The sequence below is a fragment of the Dendrobates tinctorius genome, unplaced genomic scaffold (assembly GCF_039654945.1).
Source record: "Dendrobates tinctorius isolate UK_male_01 unplaced genomic scaffold, ASM3965494v1 ptg000037l, whole genome shotgun sequence".
Lineage (NCBI taxonomy): Eukaryota > Metazoa > Chordata > Amphibia > Anura > Dendrobatidae > Dendrobates > Dendrobates tinctorius.
This window is the reverse complement of record NW_027361705.1, coordinates 28,210,836-28,232,324: the sequence shown is the minus strand read 5'-3', so window position 1 is coordinate 28,232,324 and position 21,489 is coordinate 28,210,836. Positions and strand designations below refer to the sequence as shown.

General features: G+C 47.8%; 1 protein-coding gene across 9 annotated transcripts in view; it reads left to right on the top strand.

Annotated features, from left to right (window-relative positions):
* SYT7 (synaptotagmin 7) overlaps positions 1–21,489 on the top strand; it is a 596,170-nt gene that overhangs the window by 206,104 nt on the left and 368,577 nt on the right. For all 9 annotated transcript variants that reach the window (XM_073574004.1, XM_073574013.1, XM_073574007.1 and 6 more), the window contains one exon: positions 16,341–16,444. In XM_073574004.1, coding sequence (XP_073430105.1) covers positions 16,341–16,444 — 104 coding nt within the window. The remainder of the gene's footprint in view (positions 1–16,340; positions 16,445–21,489) is intronic.

Below are 21,489 nucleotides of genomic sequence, written 5' to 3'. Positions count from 1 at the left end.
GGCAGCTGCTGAGAAGAACCTGTGGCTACTGATTTTTGGCCTGAGATTAGAGGAGGCTGGGTTTTTATAAAAATGGGAAATTTGCATCACCTGGCCTTTTATAACGGTGATAGTGAATAAGCCATAACCCTAACAGGCTAAATAAGGTCTGAAACCTTGTTCACAGTTATCTGAGCACACTAGTCTCCAAGGTGCCTTTTGCATTTGCCTATTCTCCTTTTTGTAATTTTTAAAATGAAAGAAATGACACATATATATATATATATATAGCCCAAAATACATAGGAAATGTGTCATCTTAAACTTTAGGCCTTTTGGACAACACTTTATCTTCCACTTGCCTAACTGTTCACAATAACATACATTTTGACTAGGGTTGCCCAAACTTTTACATGCCACTGTATATAATATGATGATTGCAATATATTAAGAGGATAAAAACTTTGATGGGAGTGATTCTTTAATGTGGAGAGTCATGTTTTAAGTAAACTATAACTGAAGATTTGGGTGTTTTAAAAAGAATTGCACTCCCTGCAAACGATGGACCTCATCGTCCATGTTTGGGATACTCCTCTATGTGCCAGAGTGGAAAATTCTAGCCATACATCTACATGTATTACATGGACAGCCATGCATCTACTAAAATTGCTAAAACATGTGACTGGCCACAGCTTAAATGGGTTGTCCAGTCTTAAACTGCAAGTCTGCAGTCGCTCTTTGTGACTGCAGGCTTGTGAATCCTCACATTGTGTGTGGAGCCCCTGAGGGTCCAGTCACCATAGAGGTACTGCACCCCACCCAGAGGTGTGGTGTCCCACAACCAGGTAAAATGGGGACACCTGACCACATTCCATCCCACATCCCACACACACGTAGAATAGCAGAGCTCCCTTTATGGCCCCTGCTTTGGAACACGAAGGGTGTTGGGAGGTGGACGGAGTGTAGATTGAGAGAGGGATAAACATAGGGATAAACATAGGAAGTTAGGTCAGATCCTCTCAGAAGGAGGGAAGGAGAAGGACGTGTTCAGAGCAGCTCTAGTCAACAGGAGCGCTGAACAGATTGGCTTTGAAAGAAAACTCTCTAAAAGGAAAGTTGGTTCTTCTGAGACACGGTTGGAGCGTGCTCCCTGTGGGGCTCATTCCACACTGACTGACATCAGGTGGGGAAGAAACTTAGTCACAAAGGGTCGCGGCCCCTAGCCTAGTGAGCGTACTTCAGGATGCTACTAGCAAGCCGATAGTTGTGGTGACTTTGTAGGGAAGTTGGACTGACGGACAGACTTGCCTGTAGTGAGAGGCAGAGGTGTAGCACAGTGTAGGTGTGAAAGCGCTGAGATAAAGAGAAAGGGTGCCGTATTATAGTTTGACCATTAGAGGGCAGTGGAGAGTGTAAGAGTGGGACTGAATAACTGCCATTGGTCAGAGAAACTGTCAGGTGATAGTGGGCGGAGCTACCAGGACTGGGAGTATGAAAGGCTGAGGGAAGGTTCTGGAAGGCCCAGTCAGCTAGGGGAGCACACTTGAATGTTGTTCTGCTGTGTAGGTAGAGACAGTAGAAAGGCTCCAGAGAAGACTGACATTGAGGCGGTCACGGGGGGGTGACCCAGAGGACGGTAGCAGGTATTGAACGGACGGTGTACTCGGACCGGTGAAGCGCTGTGGTGGATGGGCCTAGGGCAGCCACAGTGAAAAGAGCCACAGAGGACGCCACGAATATAGTAACAAAGGAAGTGAAGGTACCCGGGTCTGTGTACAAGAGAAGTGTAAAGTTGCTGTGGTGAATTGCGGTGGTCGTCAGAAAGACGGCTAATAAAAACGGACCTGTTGAATACAAACTCTGTCTCAGTCTCGTGTCTGTCTGTGGCAAGAAGTGGGTCACCCCCCCAGTCGGTTACCCTACCTACATTTGGCGTAGTCGGCAGGATTCTTGCCGCAAATACAAAACCTTCAGCGGCAAGCCTGCCACCTAGTACTAAAGGACCCCAAGCTGTACGGGGTGAAGAATTTTATTTTTTCCTGTGGATTACAATTTGGGACTGTGCTTCGAATTTCTGGCTGTCAATAAGTGAAACCAGAGCAGAAAAGTGTTCTGTCAAAATGGCTGTGGCATTTCAGCGTCAGGAAGAGACACAGGAGTTTGCAGCCGTACTGGACAATTTAGGACTATGTCGCATCCACCCCTGGGTGGAGCGGCCTACATCGGGAGACAGCCGCCCTCCCATGCTGGACCTTGGAAAATGGGTGGAGAGGCTGACCAACGCCCCACCCATGAGTGGGAGTGGTCCAGATGAAGAGACTGGGTGCAGATGCTGGGCGCCATTGTGCTTCGGGAACTCGGTCGAGATGCGACGCTGCAGCTGCCGTGGCCTCGGACGCCTGGAGTGGAAATGGCATCAGGAGGTTGAATCCCGTCGGGAGACCTGCCCCTGGGAGCCATTCTCGATACCCCGGACCTTGTTGGAACCGCCGTTCGAAGAAGTGGTACGAGTTCACCCCGCGGAAACCATCAGGCCTGGAGGCCGGCCCTGCCGGATGGCAGGGTGAAGACCAACGGCTACTAAAAGAGCTGTGGGAAAGCCTGCAGGGAGCCACGACGCCGGGGGAGGTGAGCATTTCCCCGGTCCAGCCAGCGGCACCACAGACAGATCCCGCCCCCCTTGCCCAGTACACCAGACAGGTCCCCGGGCCCTGACACCGGCCCTCGGCCCCCTCGGCCGACCTCCCGCTCTCCAGCAACCATGGCCCTGGATGACTTTATGGCTCCTGACCACCATCCTGAACCGCCCCGCCCGGCGGCGCCGGTGCGGAACCAACCTACAACCACCCCTGCCGCACTCTGTCTTCCGGACGCAGCCTATTTATTGGAGCCTGCCATCACTTCGGGCCCGCCGCAGTCCACCGTGGCCTATTTACCAGCATCCACGGCCGCTGCTGTCCCATCCGCGGCCTTGGCTGCAGCCTACTCACCGGAGCTCACGGCCGCCTTGATCCCGGCTGCGACCGACTCCACAGCCTATCTGATGATGCCTGTGGCCGCTTCTGTCCCGTCTGTTACTCTGGTTGCGGCCTGCTTCCCAATGTCTGCGGCCGCCTCTGCTCCACTCTCGATCGCAGCCCGCCCACCGGACTGAGCGGCCTATACCGGACCCTCCACTTGGGTTGCGGAGATTATTGAGAAGAAGGCTAAAGAGCTTGAGGTGTGGGCACTGCTCCATGAGAAAGGGGAGACCGCCATGTCTACTCCTCGGTCGTACGGGCGGCTGGTGTACATGCATACCGGCAAGGGCTACGGCTTTATTCGGGACCTCACCACCGGGTACAAAGTTTATCTTAATGTAGCCTCAATCAAGCACGGCCGGGCTCTGCGGGAGGGAGATCTGGTGTCCTACTATGAGGAGTACTACCCCCGCGGCTACTATGCGGTGGCCATCATCACGTACCCTGAAGGGTACGAGCTCCCATAAAGAGACGAGGACTCCTGGTCTCGAGCATCAGGGACACTCGAGGCCCAGAAATACTACAAGCATCCCAGAGATCCCACAGCTGTGGAGTCTCCTGTTATGACGAAACATCAGCCGCCAGGAGGTGGCTCGGAGTACCTACTACAATGGACTGCCGGGACTGCAGTGCACCGTTGCACAATGAGGGGACCCCACGGGGAGAATACCCTACTCCTGGTACAGCAGGGATGCCTAGAGGGAGTGTTCTTTTTAAAGGAAGGGGGAGCACCCCTGTCCTCATATGGTTAACATTTTAAAGAGTGTATTGTTTTGTTTAAAAAAAAAAGTAAAAGTCTAAAAACAAAATGTTCTGATAAAAACGCATTGCAGTAAACGTGGTAAGATGTGCAGTAAATGTGAAATGTTGAAGTGCTATAAAAAAAAAAAAAAATGTGTGTTCAACAGGTCCCGGGTACTTGGAGTTTGCCGACCATGACTTATTTAAGTTGGCAGGACAAAGAGACAAGTAGAATGGAGACAGACAGTGGTCCTTAAGTCAGGCACCCAGTACATGTACCCCCAGAAGAATAAAAGGACAATGACCTGATAGGTTAGGGCCTCAGGTATGGCGGTCCGAATGGAAAAGGGTCACAGAAAAGGAGCAAGGTGGGAGGTACACTCTGTAGAATAGTGCAAGATTGTCGGGGACGACAATGGATAAAGGAAGGGAGAGTGTAGGGAAGTTGGACTGATGGACAGACTTGCCTATAGTGAGAGGCAGAGGTGTAGTGCAGTGTAGGTGTGAAAGCGCTGAGATAAAGAGAAAGGGAGCCATATTATAGTTTGACCATTAGAGGGCAGTGGAGAGTGTAAGAGTGGGACTGAATAACTGCCATTGGTCAGAGAAACTGTCAGGTGATAGTGGGCGGAGCTACCAGGACTGGGAGCATAAAAGGCTGAGGGAAGGTTCTGGAAGGCCCAGTCAGTGAGGGGAGCACACTTGAGAGGAGGTTCTGCTGCAGAGATAGAGACAGTAGAATGACTCCAGAGACGACTGACAGTTGAGGCGGTCACAGGGAGTGACCCAGAGGATGGTAGCCGCAAACGAAGACGGCCTGCGGGTATTGAACGGACGGTGTACTCAGACTGGTGAAGTGCTGTGGTGGATGGGCCTAGGGCAGCCACAGTGAAAAGAGCCACAGAGGACACCATGATTATAGTAACAAAGGAAGTGAAGGTACCCGGGTCTGTGTACAAGAGAAGTGTAAAGCTGCTGTGGTGAATTGCAGTGGTCGTCAGAAAGACGGCCAATAAAAACGGACCTGTTGAATACAAACTCTGTCTCAGTCTCGTGTCTGTCTGCGGCAAGAAGTGGGTCACCCCCCCAGTTGGTTACCCTACCTACAACTTTATGGACCACAGCCCCTACAACAGTTATTCTTACCGGAAAGGCAGCTACATAGGATCACAGTAGTGAAGGGTACACGTCTGACAGGATTCGCAGCTGCTGGACTGGGACAATAACTGTGAAGTGCTGGAAAGGAAAGAAAGTGGAAAGCAGCATATTGTGTGGAGACGGCACAGAAAGGGTACATACTGACAGGGAGAGCTGGAAGGGTGTACTTCATTTTACCTGGAAGTTGGCTGGACCCCTCACCTGGAGAACACAGCACTGAAGCAGGACTCTGTACTGCAGAGAGAACTGTAAGTAAAGCCTTGGAACTATATGCAATTGTGTCATCTACCTTCTTCCTGCGTCTTCAACTCAGCACTGCAACATCCTTTACTCCACACTACACCACCACCCCTAAATTCCTCTCAACTGCCCTGGGGCTACAGCTCTGCCTGTGGAGAGCTATTACACCTCAGCTGCCTCATACCATCTGTCCCAGAGGATCTGCAGTGCAGCACTGGTCACCACTGACCAGAATACCACGGGTGGCATCACGAATTTCTACATAAACTTTATTCCCTATTCAATTGCTTACTTTTACATGAACGCCTGGGGCCACGGACTGGGTCACTGCCACCACAACACTTCCCCTTTAAGACACCGGCCCGGTACCGAGCCACCCCCGGCCCCTGGGGCGCGTCATGTGCGCTGTAAGGAATCTCTGCTGCCGGTTCCAGGAGAGGAAGGGGTATGACCCCAAGTATGCAGTTTGCATAAATCACATGCTGACTAGACGAGTGTAGCTTCGCTCAATTCAAGTGTATTGAGCGAGGTCGGACACAGTCTAGTTGGAATATGGCAGGCAGTATGGAAATCAAATACTTGCAGTCACATAACCGCTCGCTGCTGGAGCCAGTAACGGAGAATCCTCAAAGTGCGCTGTGTGCACGCTGTGAGGATTCACAAGTCTGCAGTCACATGGAGTTCACATAGAGAGGCTGTAGACTTGCAGTTTAACACTAGATAACCCCTCTAACTGCAAAATTAGCTGTTTGTTGAGATCTGGACTTGCAACGATCAGTTTCCAGTCTAAAGGGCCTGTCACACTAAGCGATATCGCTAGCAATATCGCTATAACGTCACTGGTTTTTGTGACATTATAGCGATATTGCTAGCGATATCACTATGTCTGATACTTGCCTCCGACCGCTCCCCCGCTGGTTATTGCTGATTGCGCGAGAACGTCCTGGACCGTTTCTCGTCGTCAGCTTCCTGCTGGGCTTCCTGCTGTGACGACGAGCGACGCGTGGACGCGGGCAGGAGGACGTCTTCATCGCCTCGTCTGACACGTAAGTAGCGATCCCCGACCTGCAATGTCGCTGGTGAGATCTGCCTGTATGGCAGCTCACTAGCGACCACTTAGCAATGCACCAGCGATCCTGACTGGTCCAATCTACACTCACCCCTTCCCTACTGAGAAAGGCAAACATCCCACCCCTCATAGAGGATAGGTTTGATAATAGTTTCTATCCTATCTTACTGCACTTAAAGCACTTAAAGGAATTGACATGGATTAGAAAAAAGAGTCTGCTTTTTTCACCCTGCAAAAAGTGCCTCTCAGGTAAATGAGCTATATCTACTATTTCAGCTAATCACAATTTAAAGGGATTGTCCAGAATTTGGGCTCAAATCTGTAGTCACGCCATATGACTGCTGACTTGTTTATCCTCACAACGTGCACAATGTAAGCTCTAAGGCCGGGAGCGGGCAATCATGTGACTGAAATTATGTAATATGTATAGATCCGGTCACATTCCATCTAGAGGCAGTGCACATCTAGTTGGCATGTGACCAGTGAACTGTTCGCACCATGAGGATTCACAAGTTTGCAGTCACATAAGGTTACTGCAGACTTGAACTCCAATCCTTGACAACCTTTTTAAGTAAATAAGAATTGCCTGCAGAGATAAGATTCCTTTTGTGGGAAAAAAAAAGCACACTATTTTTGTAATTGTGGACAACCCCATTTACTCATGGAGGAGTTTCTGGCTATTCCCTAGCAGGTCGTAACAGCCGCTGCTCTGACCCTTAATGTGCACACATGCTGAAAGACCCACATGAATTTCTGAATCAGGGGGTCCAGGTATGGGTGAAGCAGATGCCTTCACTTTGAGAAAACATGAAGGGTTACTTTTTGGTTTTTAGTTGTTTAAAGCAGAACATTTGCAACATTTAAATGACAGAACAAATATCAATAAAATATTTACAGGCATAAAATGTGCTCAGCTGATAAATGCCGCCATCTCGTTTGCGGTCTTGGATCATTGGCCACTTGTTTAACACGGTTACACGAGAATAATTTTAATGACATGCTTTTAAGAAAATTCCTTGCTTTCTATCAAGTTTATGGCATGAGATGTTGTTCTCTAGAGTGAGGAGCAATTTATATATCATAGAGTATGGAGCTAAGCTTAAGAAGACAATGATTGATTAATAGAGGAGACAGTGGATGAGGAGTGGGAGGAGAGGCATCATAAACATGTTAGGTGAAGGAGAATATTGCAATACAACAGAGGAGTGGAGGTGGGAGATCGCTGTGCGACTGAAGACAATACATGGTGGGGAGAGGGAAGAGGCGCAAAGCGTGGGGAGAAGGCGTGTGACGGAAAGGGTGAAAGTGCGTTGCTTTTGTACGGTTCTGCCAGGAAGCCATAGTGAATGTGTTGTGTATATCCATTTTCCAAAGTGCACAGCTCAGTACCATATAGCTGAGTTTTATAAATGTTTCATAATAAAAAAAGACTAAGGTGAAAGAGCAGTGCAGTATGTCAGCCTGAAGAAGGAATGGAAAATTAGAGCTGTGTGGCAAGGAGAGAGTGGAGTGGGCAGAGAGCAGGGAAGAGATGGAGGCAGCATAATAAAAGGAGAGATAAAGAGGGGAGTAAGAGGAGAGAGAAGATTGACAGGAGAGATCATTGAGAAAGAAAGGTGAGAGGAGAGAAAAAGAGAAGATCGTTAGAGCAGAGATCATGTAGAAAGGAGGGTAAGAGGCAAAAGCAGAGAGTGATGAGAGATCATAGAGAGAACAGAGTGAGAGGCGAGTTCATGGAGAGAGGAGGATGAGGGTATGTGCACACAATGTATGCTCTGAAAAAACATCCAGAAAATGTTCAAAAGAATCAGAATCTGCATTTCAATGTTAGAATGACATGCTGTTCGTGTGTTCAGGCTTTTGAGCGTCTTTTAACCTCATCAGGTTTCCAAAGATGTCAAAAGATTAAAAGAAATTATTTGTCTGTTTTTCTGGCGGTTTCTGCTCCGAAGATGCTCTTTACTATAAAAGTCAATGGGAGAGTTCAAAAGACACCCAATAGATGCCAGATGTGCATTTTCCCAACATTTTAGCTTAAAAAACTACTAGCGGCTTCAACATTGTTAGTAGAATTAAAATAACTTCCTGGAAAATGCCAGTAAAAAAAAAAAAGACTACAGAAATGGTGCAAAATGTTGGCGCTCAAAAAACCTATAATAGAGAAAAATTTGAAGTGTGCAGAGCGGTCCGCGGTGAAGAGCAATGTGACGGGAGAAGAAAAGTACATTGAGAGAATCTAGAGCCATTTCAGAGGGGACATAAAAAGTCATGAAAGACAGAGAATAGAACAGAGTGACATAAGAGAGTAAAAAAAGAATTTGAAATGAAAGATGAATAGTTGTGTGAGAGGAGAGAGGAGTGGGAAAGAACAGCTGGAGACAACAGTGTGAAACCAGAGCAGAGAAGAGATGGAAACGGCAAAGTGAGAGGCGAGTTGGAGAGACGAGTGTGGGATGAAGCATGGAGGAGCTGAGTACAAGGTGCAATGAAAAAGGAAATGTAATTATATTATTGGACCTTTGAAAACTCACTGAGCATTAATTGATTAAACATTTTCTTATGAGCCCCTTATCCAGTGACCGCAGAATAATGCAGTGCAGCGCACCTAGGCACGTCTGCATGATGAGTGTGCTCATGCCTACATGTATGCAGTAAAGTTAACACCAGGCGCAGTGAATGATCAGCTCCGAAAGCCAGATAGTAACACAAGGGATAGGTTTACACAACCAATTTCTCCACATCTGAGAAAAACAGTCCTATTCTGATCAGAGTTTGATAATTGAGGCATCAGTTTTTCTCAGGCGTGGAGAGGAAAAGTTTCTCCATTATGTCAGTCCATGAAAATCAGACCGCACTCGCACAGAGCCTCAATAATAGTGCTGACCACAGTGTCTATAATAGTGCTGACCACAGTGCCGGCCACAGTTCCTCTATGACAATGCCGGCCACAGTGCCTCTATGACAGTGCCGTCCACAGTGCCTCTACGACAGTGCCGCCACAGTGCCTCCATAACAGTGCCGGCCACAGTGCCTCTATGACAGTGCCGGCCACAGTGCCTCTATAACAGTGCCGGCCACAGTACCTCTATGGCAGTGCCGGCCACAGTGCCTCCATAACAGTGCCGGCCACAGTGCCTCTACGACAGTGCCAGCCACAGTGCCTCTATGACAATGCCGGCCACAGTGCCTCTATGACAGTGCTGGCCACAGTGCCTCTATGACAATGCCGGCCACAGTGCCTCTATGACAATGCCGGCCACAGTGCCTCTATGACAATGCCGGCCACAGTGCCTCTATGACAATGCCGGCCACAGTGCCTCTATGACAGTGCCGGACACAGTGCCTCTAAGACAGTGCCGGTCACAGTGCCTCTATGACAATGCTGGACACAGTGCCTCTATGACAGTGCCGGTCACAGTGCCTCTATGTCAATGCCGGCCACAGTGCCTCTATGACAGTGCCGGCCACAGTGCCTCTATGACAGTGCCGGCCACAGTGCCTCTATGACAGTGCCGGCCACAGTGCCTCTATAACAGTGTCGGCCACAGTGCATCTATGACCGTCCCGGCCACAATGCATCTGAAGGGTCGGTCGGCCGGGCTGGGGGGTGGTCCCTCTGGGTACTGCGCAGCAACGTATAGACACAAGATGAAGCAAGTTTCGGGTTCAACAGGTCCAAGTTTATTCTCTCACCGTCTGACTGACGGCCCGCAGAGTACACCACAATATCTCCTTTACGGCCATCCATATCCAGGGCTGCTTCAAGCACACCGTACTTTACACCGGGAACGTACATGTACACACCGTCCCCTCTTCACTCTTCAGCGCTCCTGTCAGATCCATCACTGTGGCCGCCTTAGGCCTGTAAACCAACAGTACTTTTGCTGATCAGTCGTCTCTCTCTCAATACGGTATGCTTTTCCTCTGTGCCTCGTCTATACTGCGGTACTTTTTCTCTCTCCTCAGTCCCCCTGGTTTTGTTCTCTAACAGTGCACAAACTGTCGTAGTCTTCCTGTCACTTGAGCTCCCCCTGGGGACTGGAACCCTCCTGTCAAACTTATAACTTTCCCGGTTCCCTCTGACTCCACCCCCCATGACCAATGGTTTCTTAAGCCCTAAGCTGATGTCAAGTCCTATGCTCACACTCCTCCCTGCCCTCTAATGGTCAACCCAAGGTACTGCACGTCCACTACACTTTCCTAGCTGTTTCCCCACTGTAATAACTGACACCTGTCTAAGCTGTGCAAACCTTCCTTTCTCTATTCTGACAAGTCCGTCTGTCAGTCAGGTCACCTTCCCTACACTCCCCTGTCATGATCTCATTTTCTGCTCCACCAGTTGAGAGTTCCCCTTCCGTTCTCCCTCTGGTGGTGACAGGAGGTAGTGCTGTTGGTTTAAGTGGTAATGATCTGCCACCTGATGAGGAAGCTAACGATTGGATCTCTGGAGTATCAGACTTGATATGACAGCCGACGCCCTATCCGGGTGCTGTTGATTCAGTCTGCTTCTCAGGTCCTGGACTTCAGCTCTCTTCCAGTCTTCTCAAGTTAAGTTTGTTTTTTGCTAATGTTCACACTTGTGCTTGTTGGTCAATTCAGTTTTTTGCGTAATCAGCTTGCCCCTGCTGGGGCTATGCTGAATTTCCACTCCTATTAATCAGTATTTGCCAATCTGCTTTTTGTTCCTTATTAGATTGGCCTCTTTTTTACTCTGTCTCAGAATATTTCAGAGTGCTGATATAGGTTTAGAAGTCTAGTGACTTCAGGGTTAATTTTGCTATCAAAAGTGTTGGACAATATTTTTGTAGGCTTTTTTTGGCAGATTGCAGACAGTGTCTTTCCTTTCCTGTCCTTTTTAGTTAGCTGGGCCCCATCGTTTGCTCAGCCTATTTTCCTGCCTTTGTTTGTAATTTCATCTTGTTCCACCGTCAATACATGTGGGGGACTGTCTTTCCTTTGGGGTCTGCTCTGGGGCAGTTAGTTTTCCTCTTTTCCTGCTTTAGGCTTATTTAGCTCTCCGGTTGTGACGAGGCGTCTAGGACCATCGTAGGAACACTCCACGACTGCTACTAGTTGTGTGGTTAAGTTCAGGGATCTGCAATCTGCATAGTTACCAACTTCTCTGGTTTTCTGAGACTTAGCTTGTTGTTTATTTTTTCCTCCTCGGTGACCCATTCATAACACTCTCCCTTCCTTTGTCTATTGTCGTCCTCAACAATCGTAATCCCTGCCTTCGTCGTTCTGAAGCTTACCCTACCTTCTGCTGTCGGACCAGCTGTTGTGCCAAACCTACTACCCGCGGGGGCCGAACCAAACCGGGAGCACCATGCTCCGAGCAGCCTACTGCTACTCACCAGCGCGCACGCCATATGACAACGTCTTTCAAATTGGGCTAGGCACTCCTGGATTCTCTTTCCGGCGTGAACCTTCCCCTACTCTCCCCTTCTGTCACCTTCCACTATCCAGTACGCCATGATCGAGGCCTTACACCTACATGATCATTGTCGGCGTCCGCCTTCTTCCTTCAGGGGTATCCGTGGTGTCAGGGACTTGACCTAGGATGACTGTCTTTCTCACGTCTTCCATCTCTTTGCCTTTCTTTTGGTTACACGTCATGGTCGGCGTCTCAGTCTCCCAGACCTTCTCAACACATAGACCCCTTTGGATCTCACACTTCCCTTTGGTCGTTCAGACCGTCTCTTACCCGGACCTGTTGCATTTTCTTGTGTATATCATACATCTGAACAACTCTATAATATCACAAGTACCCATTTTCTTACATTTTTTCTCTTTTACGATTGCTTAAAACCTTCACACACAAAACAATAAAACATAACAGATTTATTTTTTTCCTCCCCCTTCCTTTGACAAGGACACTCCCTCTCTTCTCCGTACCCCCGCTTTGTCAGGTTAGTAAATAAACGTAAACCATCCTATAAGAGGAATATAATAAAAGAAACTCTACAGATAAACAATTTTCTTTCGCGAACTGTCCTTCATAACCTGCACTACGGTGTAACAAACTCCCGACAGTCCAATTCACTTTCCAGTGACTGGTAGCAAGGAATCCCCACAGCCGTGGAGCTCCTGGGATACAGAGAGTGTCCTACAGTTCTTCCTACGGGGGCTCGTGTTCTTCAGGCTCCACGAGCACGGCTACTGCATAGTAGCCATGGGGGCAATACTCCTCATAATAGGATACTAAGTCCCCCTTTGTATGAAGCAAGTTCCTCACTTCCTGCTCCCTGGCTTTCTTTTTCTTTATAACCTCCATGACCCAAACGGAGGGTACAATGCAGGCTCTGGAGTCCGGTGGGCGAGGCTCCACTGAAGAAGGGAGCGGGGCAGAGGCGGCCGATGTCAGCGGCCCAGCAGCCTCTGGGGCCGGGTGGCAGGTGGGAGCAGTCGTGTTCTCAGAGGATTGGGCCACAGGGTCTGTCAAACAGGCCGCAGCCGGTTCCAGCGCCGGCATAACCGCGGCCGCAGGGTAGGCTGCACCTGAAGTTTCAGCCGGAACCGGGGTAGCGGTCGACTTTGAAGTTGAGGTCGCTAGTGACAGAGGGGACGCAACGGCGTCTTCTGTGGTCAGACTCCACACCGTGCGACACTGGGCGTGGTGCCACCGGGCACGGTGGTTCAGGACCAGGAGCGGAGGCCCTGCTCAATTCTGCATAGATGGTAGGGCCCTCCTTGGCCGGGCTTCCGGAAATTCAGGATGCCGCGTGCTGCAGCTGAATGGTAGGGGCCGCTTGCGGAGCCACTGTCGGGGCCGGGGGAACTCTCACCTTCCCCGGCGCCGTGGCCTCCGTCACGTCATCACGTGGCTCTTCCCGCAGTCTCCACTCTTCACCCTGCCATCGGGGGGTGTTGTGAGCTCATCTGTTCATTCACCTTTTGTGTCCGAGGATCCCCCTGTTCTGGTAAAGGAAGGTAGTGAGGCTGATTTGGATGAAAGAAACCAAACACCTGATCAGGTGGATTGTCACTGGGTAACGGGAACTTCAGACTGGATATAAGGCAGCCGATGCCCTTCTGAGTGGCTGGTGATTTCTCTGCTGGATTCTTGGAGACCAGTCTGATTCCTGCTTCCCAAAGATAAGTTTTTGCTCTGCTATTGAACTTATTAGTTTTGGTTTTGTTTACCTGTTTTTCTGAGTTCAGCCATCCCCGGCTGGGGGTGTTCTGGATTCTTTTTCCTTGATCAGTGTTCTTTTTTGCTCTGCTTTCAGAATATTCTGAGTGCTGATATAGGGTTTGAAGTCTAGTGACTTCAGGGTCCTTTTTGCTTATCAGTTGTGTTTGTAATATTTTTAGCAGGGTTTTCTCGGATTGCAGACAGCAGCTTTTCTGTCCTGTCCTTTTTAATTAGCTTGGGCCCCATCGTTTGCTCAACCTATCTTTCTATCTGTGTTAGTGTTTTCATCTTGCTTCACCGTCATTATATGTTGGGGGCTGCCTATTGCTTTGGGGTCTGCTCTGGGACAGTCAGTTTTTCCCTTTTCTCTCTTTAGGCTTATTTAGATCTCCGGCTGTGACGAGGTGTCTAGGATCACCGTAGGAACACTCCACGGCTACTGCTAGTTTTGTGATAGGATTAGGGGTCTGCAATCCGCTAGTTTCCAACCTCTCTGATTTTCTGGGCTGAGCTTGTGTTTTCTTTTTTCCTCCTCGGTGACTCAATCATAACAGGCGGGGCTAGCCTCCAGGCTCAGGGGCTCTGCAGGGAGGCTCTGCTGGTAACTTCGGTGGCTGCTCTCGCTGATTCCGCACAGGCTCCGCTTCTCCACTCAACATCCAGCGGCCTGCCCGTGGCTCTAAGGGGGACGTTTTCTGGCGAAGCTCGACCTCCCGCCACCATCGCCACTCCAGGCGCCCGATGCCTCGACATCCGCAGCGTTACCGATTTGTAGTCCCACGGTGGGTGATTTGTATTCCACAGGTGCCTATAATCCACACAGAGCAGTCTGAGTCTTTTTCCATCCCTTGGGGCAGGCCTGCCGCAGAAGATAACGTATTAGCGGCGGCGATCCTGCAGACTACGCCAAATGAAGGGTCGGTGGGCCGGGCTGGGGGTGGTCCCTCTGGGTACCGCGCAGCAACGTATAGACACAAGATGAGGCAAGTTTCAGGTTCAACAGGTCCAAGTTTATTCTCTCACCGTCCGACTGACGGCCCGCACAGTACACCACAATATCTCCTTTACGGCCATCCATATCCAGGGCTGCTTCAAGCACACCGTACTTTACACCGGGAACGTACATGTACACACCGTCCCCTCTTCACTCTTCAGCGCTCCTGTCAGATCCATCACTGTGGCCGCCTTAGGCCCGTAAACCAACAGTACTTTTGCTGATCAGTCTCTCTCTCAATACGGTATGCTTTTCCTCTGTGCCTCGTCTATACTGCGGTACGTTTGTGTCAGGACCACCCCCCTGACTTTCTCTCTCCTCAGTCCCCCTGGTTTGGTTCTCTCACAGTGCACAAACTGTCGCAGTCTTCCTGTCACTTGAGCTCCCCCTGGGGACTGGAACTTTCTGGAACCCTCCTGTCAAATTTATAACTTTCCCAGTTCACTCTGACTCCACCCCCCCATGACCAATGGTTTCTTAAGCCCTAAGCTGATGTCAAATCCTATGCGCACACTCCTCCCTGCCCTCTAATGGTCAACCCAAGGTACTGCACGTCCACTACACTTTCCTAGCTGTTTCCCCACTGTAATAACTGACACCTGTCTAAACTGTGCAAACCTTCCTTTCTCTATTCTGACAAGTCCGTCCGTCCGTCAGGTCACCTTCCCTACACATCTATGACAGTGCTGGCCACATTGCCTCTTTGACAGTGCCGGCCACAGTGCCTCTTTGACAGTGCCGACCACAGTGCCTCTTTGACAGTGCCAGCCAGAGTGCCTCTATGACAGTCCCGGCCACAGTGCCTCCATGATTTTGCCATGGCTTCTACAATAGTTGCATCCACAATACTCTACAACATACTGTAGTTTAGTTTTCTGCTTGCTGACATTACATGTCAGCAGTGATTACATTTAAGTTGATAAGGACCTTAGCTTGGTGACACTTTTGACATGATATGTGACATTGTCTCTCGGAGGATAGGAGTAGTAGTCTGCACTGCTGTGCCAGATTCTAGAAATCTGAAGGATGTGATGAGGTATTACACATTCGGTTTATTAACAACCTGTTTTGAAGTTGAACCAACTTCTTCACCAGGGCAACCACAATATCGAAATAGAACATACCATGGACAAACCTAAATAGTTTACAATTTCCGAAAAATGGCGCCAAAAGAAGTCGAACACAACCCTGAAAAATACATGTGACTAAACACTTGTATGTATCAATAAAGTTTGGGAAACAGAAAAAAGCTTATGTGCAAAAAAAAAAAATGTATCCGGGAGCATTTTACGAAGATCTGGGGCATGAGGTTCTGACTTTTTGCAGTCATATCATATTTGTTATTATACAGTTCATCCAATAGTTCTGTTGAAAGCATGGAGAATAGTGATGGCCGGAAGGATGGGGAAGCAAGGGGAGCAATATGTGAGAGGAGCAGAAGATAAATGAGAGACGCAACGTTAGAGAACTCGGAGGGGGGCTGTAGTGTCACACGCCTCTTGCTTCCTAACAGGCCTCCAGCTGGCTCCTGGGTTACTCGGCCATATGTCTGCCCTGTTCTGTTGTCTAATAAATATTCAGAAAGCAGAGGGGGTACAGGGTGTTACAAATGGGCTGTTAACCTGTTCATGTGCTCAGTTTTGCGCCTGCTTCATATATTGTCCTTCATTAGTCATTGGCCAGTAGTGGCACCAGCCTTCGAAAACTTGTTCTTTCGCGGCAGTAATATAGATTGGCAATGCAGATGAAGGATTCCTGCCGAATGATCAGGAACACTTTTGTACCATTCAATCACAATCATGGGAATCATGTCAAGGTTAAATATGTTAGTATTTCCCATTGCATCCTGCATTATCTGGTTTTCGTTCATTTTCCTTAATACGAGATCTCACAATTACTGACATTTTCTCCGGCTCTTTTTCAGTCCCCATTTACCATCTTGTCTGTTATACTTTCTGTATATTTCAACCCAATTCCTTCATTATCGCTTTCTTTTCTCTCTCAGGAGCTCCAACCAGCGAGATAATTATAGTCTCCGGTGTCCTCGCCCTCAGCCTGAGTATCACTATTGTAATGTGTGGACTCTGCCAGTGGTGCCAGCGAAAACTGGTAAGTAAGCACTATCCATCTTTATCCTTTTTAGTATTACTTCATGTTTGCAAATTATTTGCTGAGTATGCATTCATAAAAGATGATCAGAGATGACAGGAGGAGAAATCACATCATGTACATATTCCCCCATCATGTCTCTGATTATTTTTGTATTTTCAAGTGGAACTGGTGATTAGATAACGAATGACTTATGTTACAAACCACATGGTAGTTAGGCGTGTGTCTATAGGGTACAGTGATGGAAGTTGCCCTCAGCCCTTGGTGCTTAAGGGAGTCCCTCTAGTACATAAAAATATCAGTGTTTTAACTTACATATGGCTCTGTGGATACTGTTGTATTAAGGTTTAAGTGATTCAAGTCATGAATCAGGAGTCATGAAATTGATAGAGAGGATCCAAAGGAAAACTACCTACAAATGTCAAACCCATTTTATCCTGTTGTGGAGACACTGGGTTCAATGAGGGGTGCTCTAGTCCATTGGCTCAACACCACATGGACCACAGACCAGTCCACTGAACGCCCGCTTTCCTTTTACCGTGGGTATAATGCTACTCAGACAACACAGGGTGAGGGTAAAATAGTGTGGCAATACTTTATTGAACCATGAACAGATAATAACACATAGAGCAGTCCCAGCAAAATACCCAAGATGGTGTAAAATTACAGTCTCACCCTGACTTGCTGGGATTAAAGCAGCTGCGACTTAAAGGGCAGACTACCCCCACCTGTGGCACGCACAGAGAAGAGATAACGACAAGCTTAGAAAACTCACTGTCCATTGAGCTACGAGGCCACATGACCAAAAGGTCACAACCTGGCTTCTAACCTCTCCATAATAATAATAATAATAATCTTCATTTTTATATAGCGCTAACATATTCCGCAGCGCTTTACAGTTTGCACACATCATCATCACTGTCCCCGATGGGGCTCACAATCTAAATTCCCTATTAGTATGTCTTTAGAATGTGGGAGGAAACCGGAGTGCCCGGAGGAAACCCAAGCAAACACGGGGAGAACATACAAACTCCTTGCAGATGTTGTCCTTGGTGTGATTAGAACCCAGGACCCCAGCGCTCCATGGAGCAAAGTGACCAGTGGGTCTCAATCCTGGCTTTCTCAAACGTACCTAGGGGGCCAGGTGACTGGTGGTTCCCAAACCTGGCTTCCTCAAACATATCCATGGGTCCAGTGATGGTCAATGGAGCAGATCTGTATTCTTTCAGCTGGGGCTGTGGTCCCCTAAGCTGACATCCTGTACAATGTCAAATGTGTGTCCCATGTGATGGAGCTGTTTTCTGGCAGCTATTCTGTAGTGTTCCTGGCTGTGGTTTTGTAAAGGGTCTCTGGTTCTTTGAATCTATTGTTTCAGAGGCATATGCACCTTGTATAGTTTACACAACTGTTGTCCTTCAAGCCATCATCCAGAGATCAAGAGGAAAGTGTGATGAGATTAACTTGCATTCTTTGAGTACTTCATCAATTTGCATAGTTTTTCCTCCTCTTTTTGAAAGTCAACAAGTCACAGCGACTCATACAATAATCAACATATTATCAAACATCTACTTCAAGTAAGTGACACATCACTGGAATCAGGGTCTCTGTCATGCTGAGGTAGTAAAAAACATGGTGATAGATTCTTTTTAACTTGTCTGAGATGAGTCCAGGGCTCTCTCTATTGACATCAAGCACATTTGTGTTGCAAGTTGAGGTCAGTACCAGGACCACTCTTCTGCATAAGCAGCTTACCACCAAACTTACTCATGAGCTAACCTGCAGAATGATAGATCTTGCAGTTTCAGATCCTATTGTACTTTGATTGGTAGAGTCTGGAAGAGAGGGGTGAAAGCACATGGCCCAGAGAAGACTGTGAAGAAATGCTCAGTTGGACTGTAAGCGGAGAATTCACATACCGGGCTCCCAAATAAATAAATGGAAATATCTCTGTATTGGAGCGACGTAGCGCAAAAGGAAAAGGACGGCATAATTGGGGGAGCTCATAGATTTATACAGGGTAGGCAACTCAATTTTTTGAGCATGTGACAGGTCCTCTTTTAAGGATTTTTTAGTAAAACAGGGTCTTTTTCTTAGTGAAAAGGCACAACACATGTACATTTTTCGTTAAAGTAAATGGGGCTGAGTTGAATGCTCCATATCCCATCTAATGTGGACCATTCTATATAATCCAGAATGGAGGTATGACTTGTAAGACCAGCTGACGTCCTCCATGTATTACATGGAAGAAGGGATTTCATCTGAATGTTCCCCTGCAGCTACCACTGCAGAAAAATATGTGGTTGGCTGTATACTGTCCCCGGCAGTATAGGCTGTATGCCTGGGGTACCAGGAGATGGACTGGTTGGGTTGACTTTCAGAATAAACAGTTTTGATTGATAAAATTCAATCTACATTTTGGAGGTCATCAAGGCGGTGGTTGTCCTATTTGCCCTCTTTGTAAATAATGCCTATGGCCAACTCTAGGAGGTAGCCCAAGATCCCGGCCTGTAGGAGAGTCTACTCCTCCTGAAGCATATCTCTGCTTGAGCCTTCTTGCCAAGAAGTAAAGTGAGCTTAATGGCTTCACATCTGTTCTGTGGAACGTAGGTAGATGTCTTAGCAATTTAAGCAAAATACTCCAGGGAAGGGATGTTTTTTCCATTTATCCTCAGCCATAAATGGAGAAAATATACAACTGCGTTTTAATGACTGTCCTTCAACTTTTAATGTGCATTTATTCTGTGCCAAATTAAATTTTTTTTTATCGACTGAACCCTATCCTCTATATATTGGCTTATATTTGTGCTCAATTGTGAAAGTAATTGGAACGTGATTTGGATTTTTTTTCTGAGAATCACCATGGAAACCACATTTGGTCACTTAGCTGGGTATTAGTGGGAGCCATAGCAAGAAGGTCCTGGTGCAAAACTGAAGCATACTATGCTATATACAGATGTAGATGTAAGGGCAGCTTAAAGACCATATACGTTCTGGAATGGGCATTTCCTTCTACTTACTGGGGAGTAAATGTAGCTTCCAGTGCCAGACTGCACAAACTGGGCCTTGCTGAGTAGAGTATTATGAAGAATAGTAATGCTGTCACTGCATCGGCAGTGTCGGTGATGGTGGTGGTGGACCTTTAGAAGCGGGATCTCACTGAAGTTCCATGAGTCCACCATAGCAAATGTTGCTTAGGACCCACAATCCATCCATACACATGACCATTGTGGTCTTTGTTGTTATCGATGCATTTCATCAATAACCTATGAGAGATTCTATGTGAATTGTGCCATCAGAAATTGACCCTAGTGGAAAATGACTCCAAAAGTCACCTCAAAATGATTGTCGTCATCTAGACTTTTAAGGCCATGTTATGTGAAAACCTCATATTTGGGTCAGAGCCCAGGCCCATTGAAGGATCCTCTATTACGCTGGTCCAGTACATTATTCTCTGCTATACTAGCCTCCGATGTTACCTGACCACTTTCTACATTTTCTCATTTCCTTACTGCCTTTGCTGTTTTCACAGACTTTGCCTTCAGTTCAAACTTATAATGCATCCAAATGAACATACATTTTGACATATAAACCTACAATTCAATCTTTTTTGTGTAATGCATGTTTTCAGATTCTTGTTTTGCATATTTTAGAGATGAGTGAATCAATTCAATGCAAATTGAATTTGTGTTGAATTTTAGGAAATTCGCTTGAATTCAAACAATTTGCAATTTGATATGAATCGACAGAACAAATGCCTACGTCTATTTTACACAAATGGAAAAGGCCATAGCATCTGCCTTCCTGTCCATTGTGTTCTGTACTGCTGTGCTACCACCAGTGCAGTGCAGAAGCCTGAGCACAGCTGGGAATCGACTACCTGTCCATTGTGTTCTATACTGTTCTGCTGCTGCCAGTGCCGAAGCCCTAACACAACCAGGTATCTCCTGACTGTCCATAATGTTGTAAATATATTGTGCTACTGCTGGGACTGCTAGTGCAGGTCCTACACACCTGGTCACCTCCTTGCCTTTTCTATTATATTTTATACTGTGGAGCTGCTGTCGTTACCACTGCCACTGCTGCTGGTCGACAGCAGCACATCTTTTGCAAGCCCACTTTGTTTCATAGCTAATAGCTATACTGCACTGCCACTGTCACGGATGTGAATGCTGGCCTTGTACAGCTGGACATCTCTTTGCCATCATATTCCATCCTGTGTGGCTGCTGTCACTACAACTGCCCAGGGATGCCAATGCTGGCCCTATCACAGCTAAACATCTCCTTGCCTTTCCTAACATAGTCTATACTGTGTAGTTGCTGCTTCTGCTGCCAATGCCACTGCTGGTAGGCAGCTTGTTGTGCTCTCACTAAGGGGTACTTCAAATTAAGCGAGATCGCTGATGCGTCACCCATTTTGTGACGCATCATCGATCTCGCCGTCTGTGGCACGCATGAGCGACTGGCTCCCCCCGCCGGGTATCGCTGATCGTGCAGGAATGTCCTGGGCCATTTTATGATGGTTAGTCTCCCACTGGCCAGCAAGCATCGCTGCGTGTGGCAGCGGGAGACCATCAATCAGCGAGCTCCCAGCGCTGTAAGCAGACACTGGGGGCTGGTATCCAAGGTAAATAGGGGGTAACTAAGCGTGCGCGTCGCTTAGTTACCTGTTGTTTATCCTGGATACCAGCGTGCTCATGCTGGGAGCTGATATCCAAGGTAAACAGTGGGTAACTAAGTGACGTGCGCGCTTAGTTACCCGCTATTTACCTTGGATACCAGCGTCCTCGCTGGTCCTGATCGCTGGTGAGTGTGCCTGTTTGACAGCCCACCAGCGATTATGTAGCGACGCACCAGCGATCCTGACCAGGTCATATCGTTGTTGGGATCGCTGGTGCGTCGTTTAGTGTAACGGGACCTAAGAAGGGCAGTACAGTTGAGATGACAGTGCCATGAGAAGAGATCCGATCTGTTAGAAGGGTTTGTAATGTGATCATACTAAACTCAGTTATGTTGCCTGTTATGAATGGGTCACCGAGGAGGAAAAA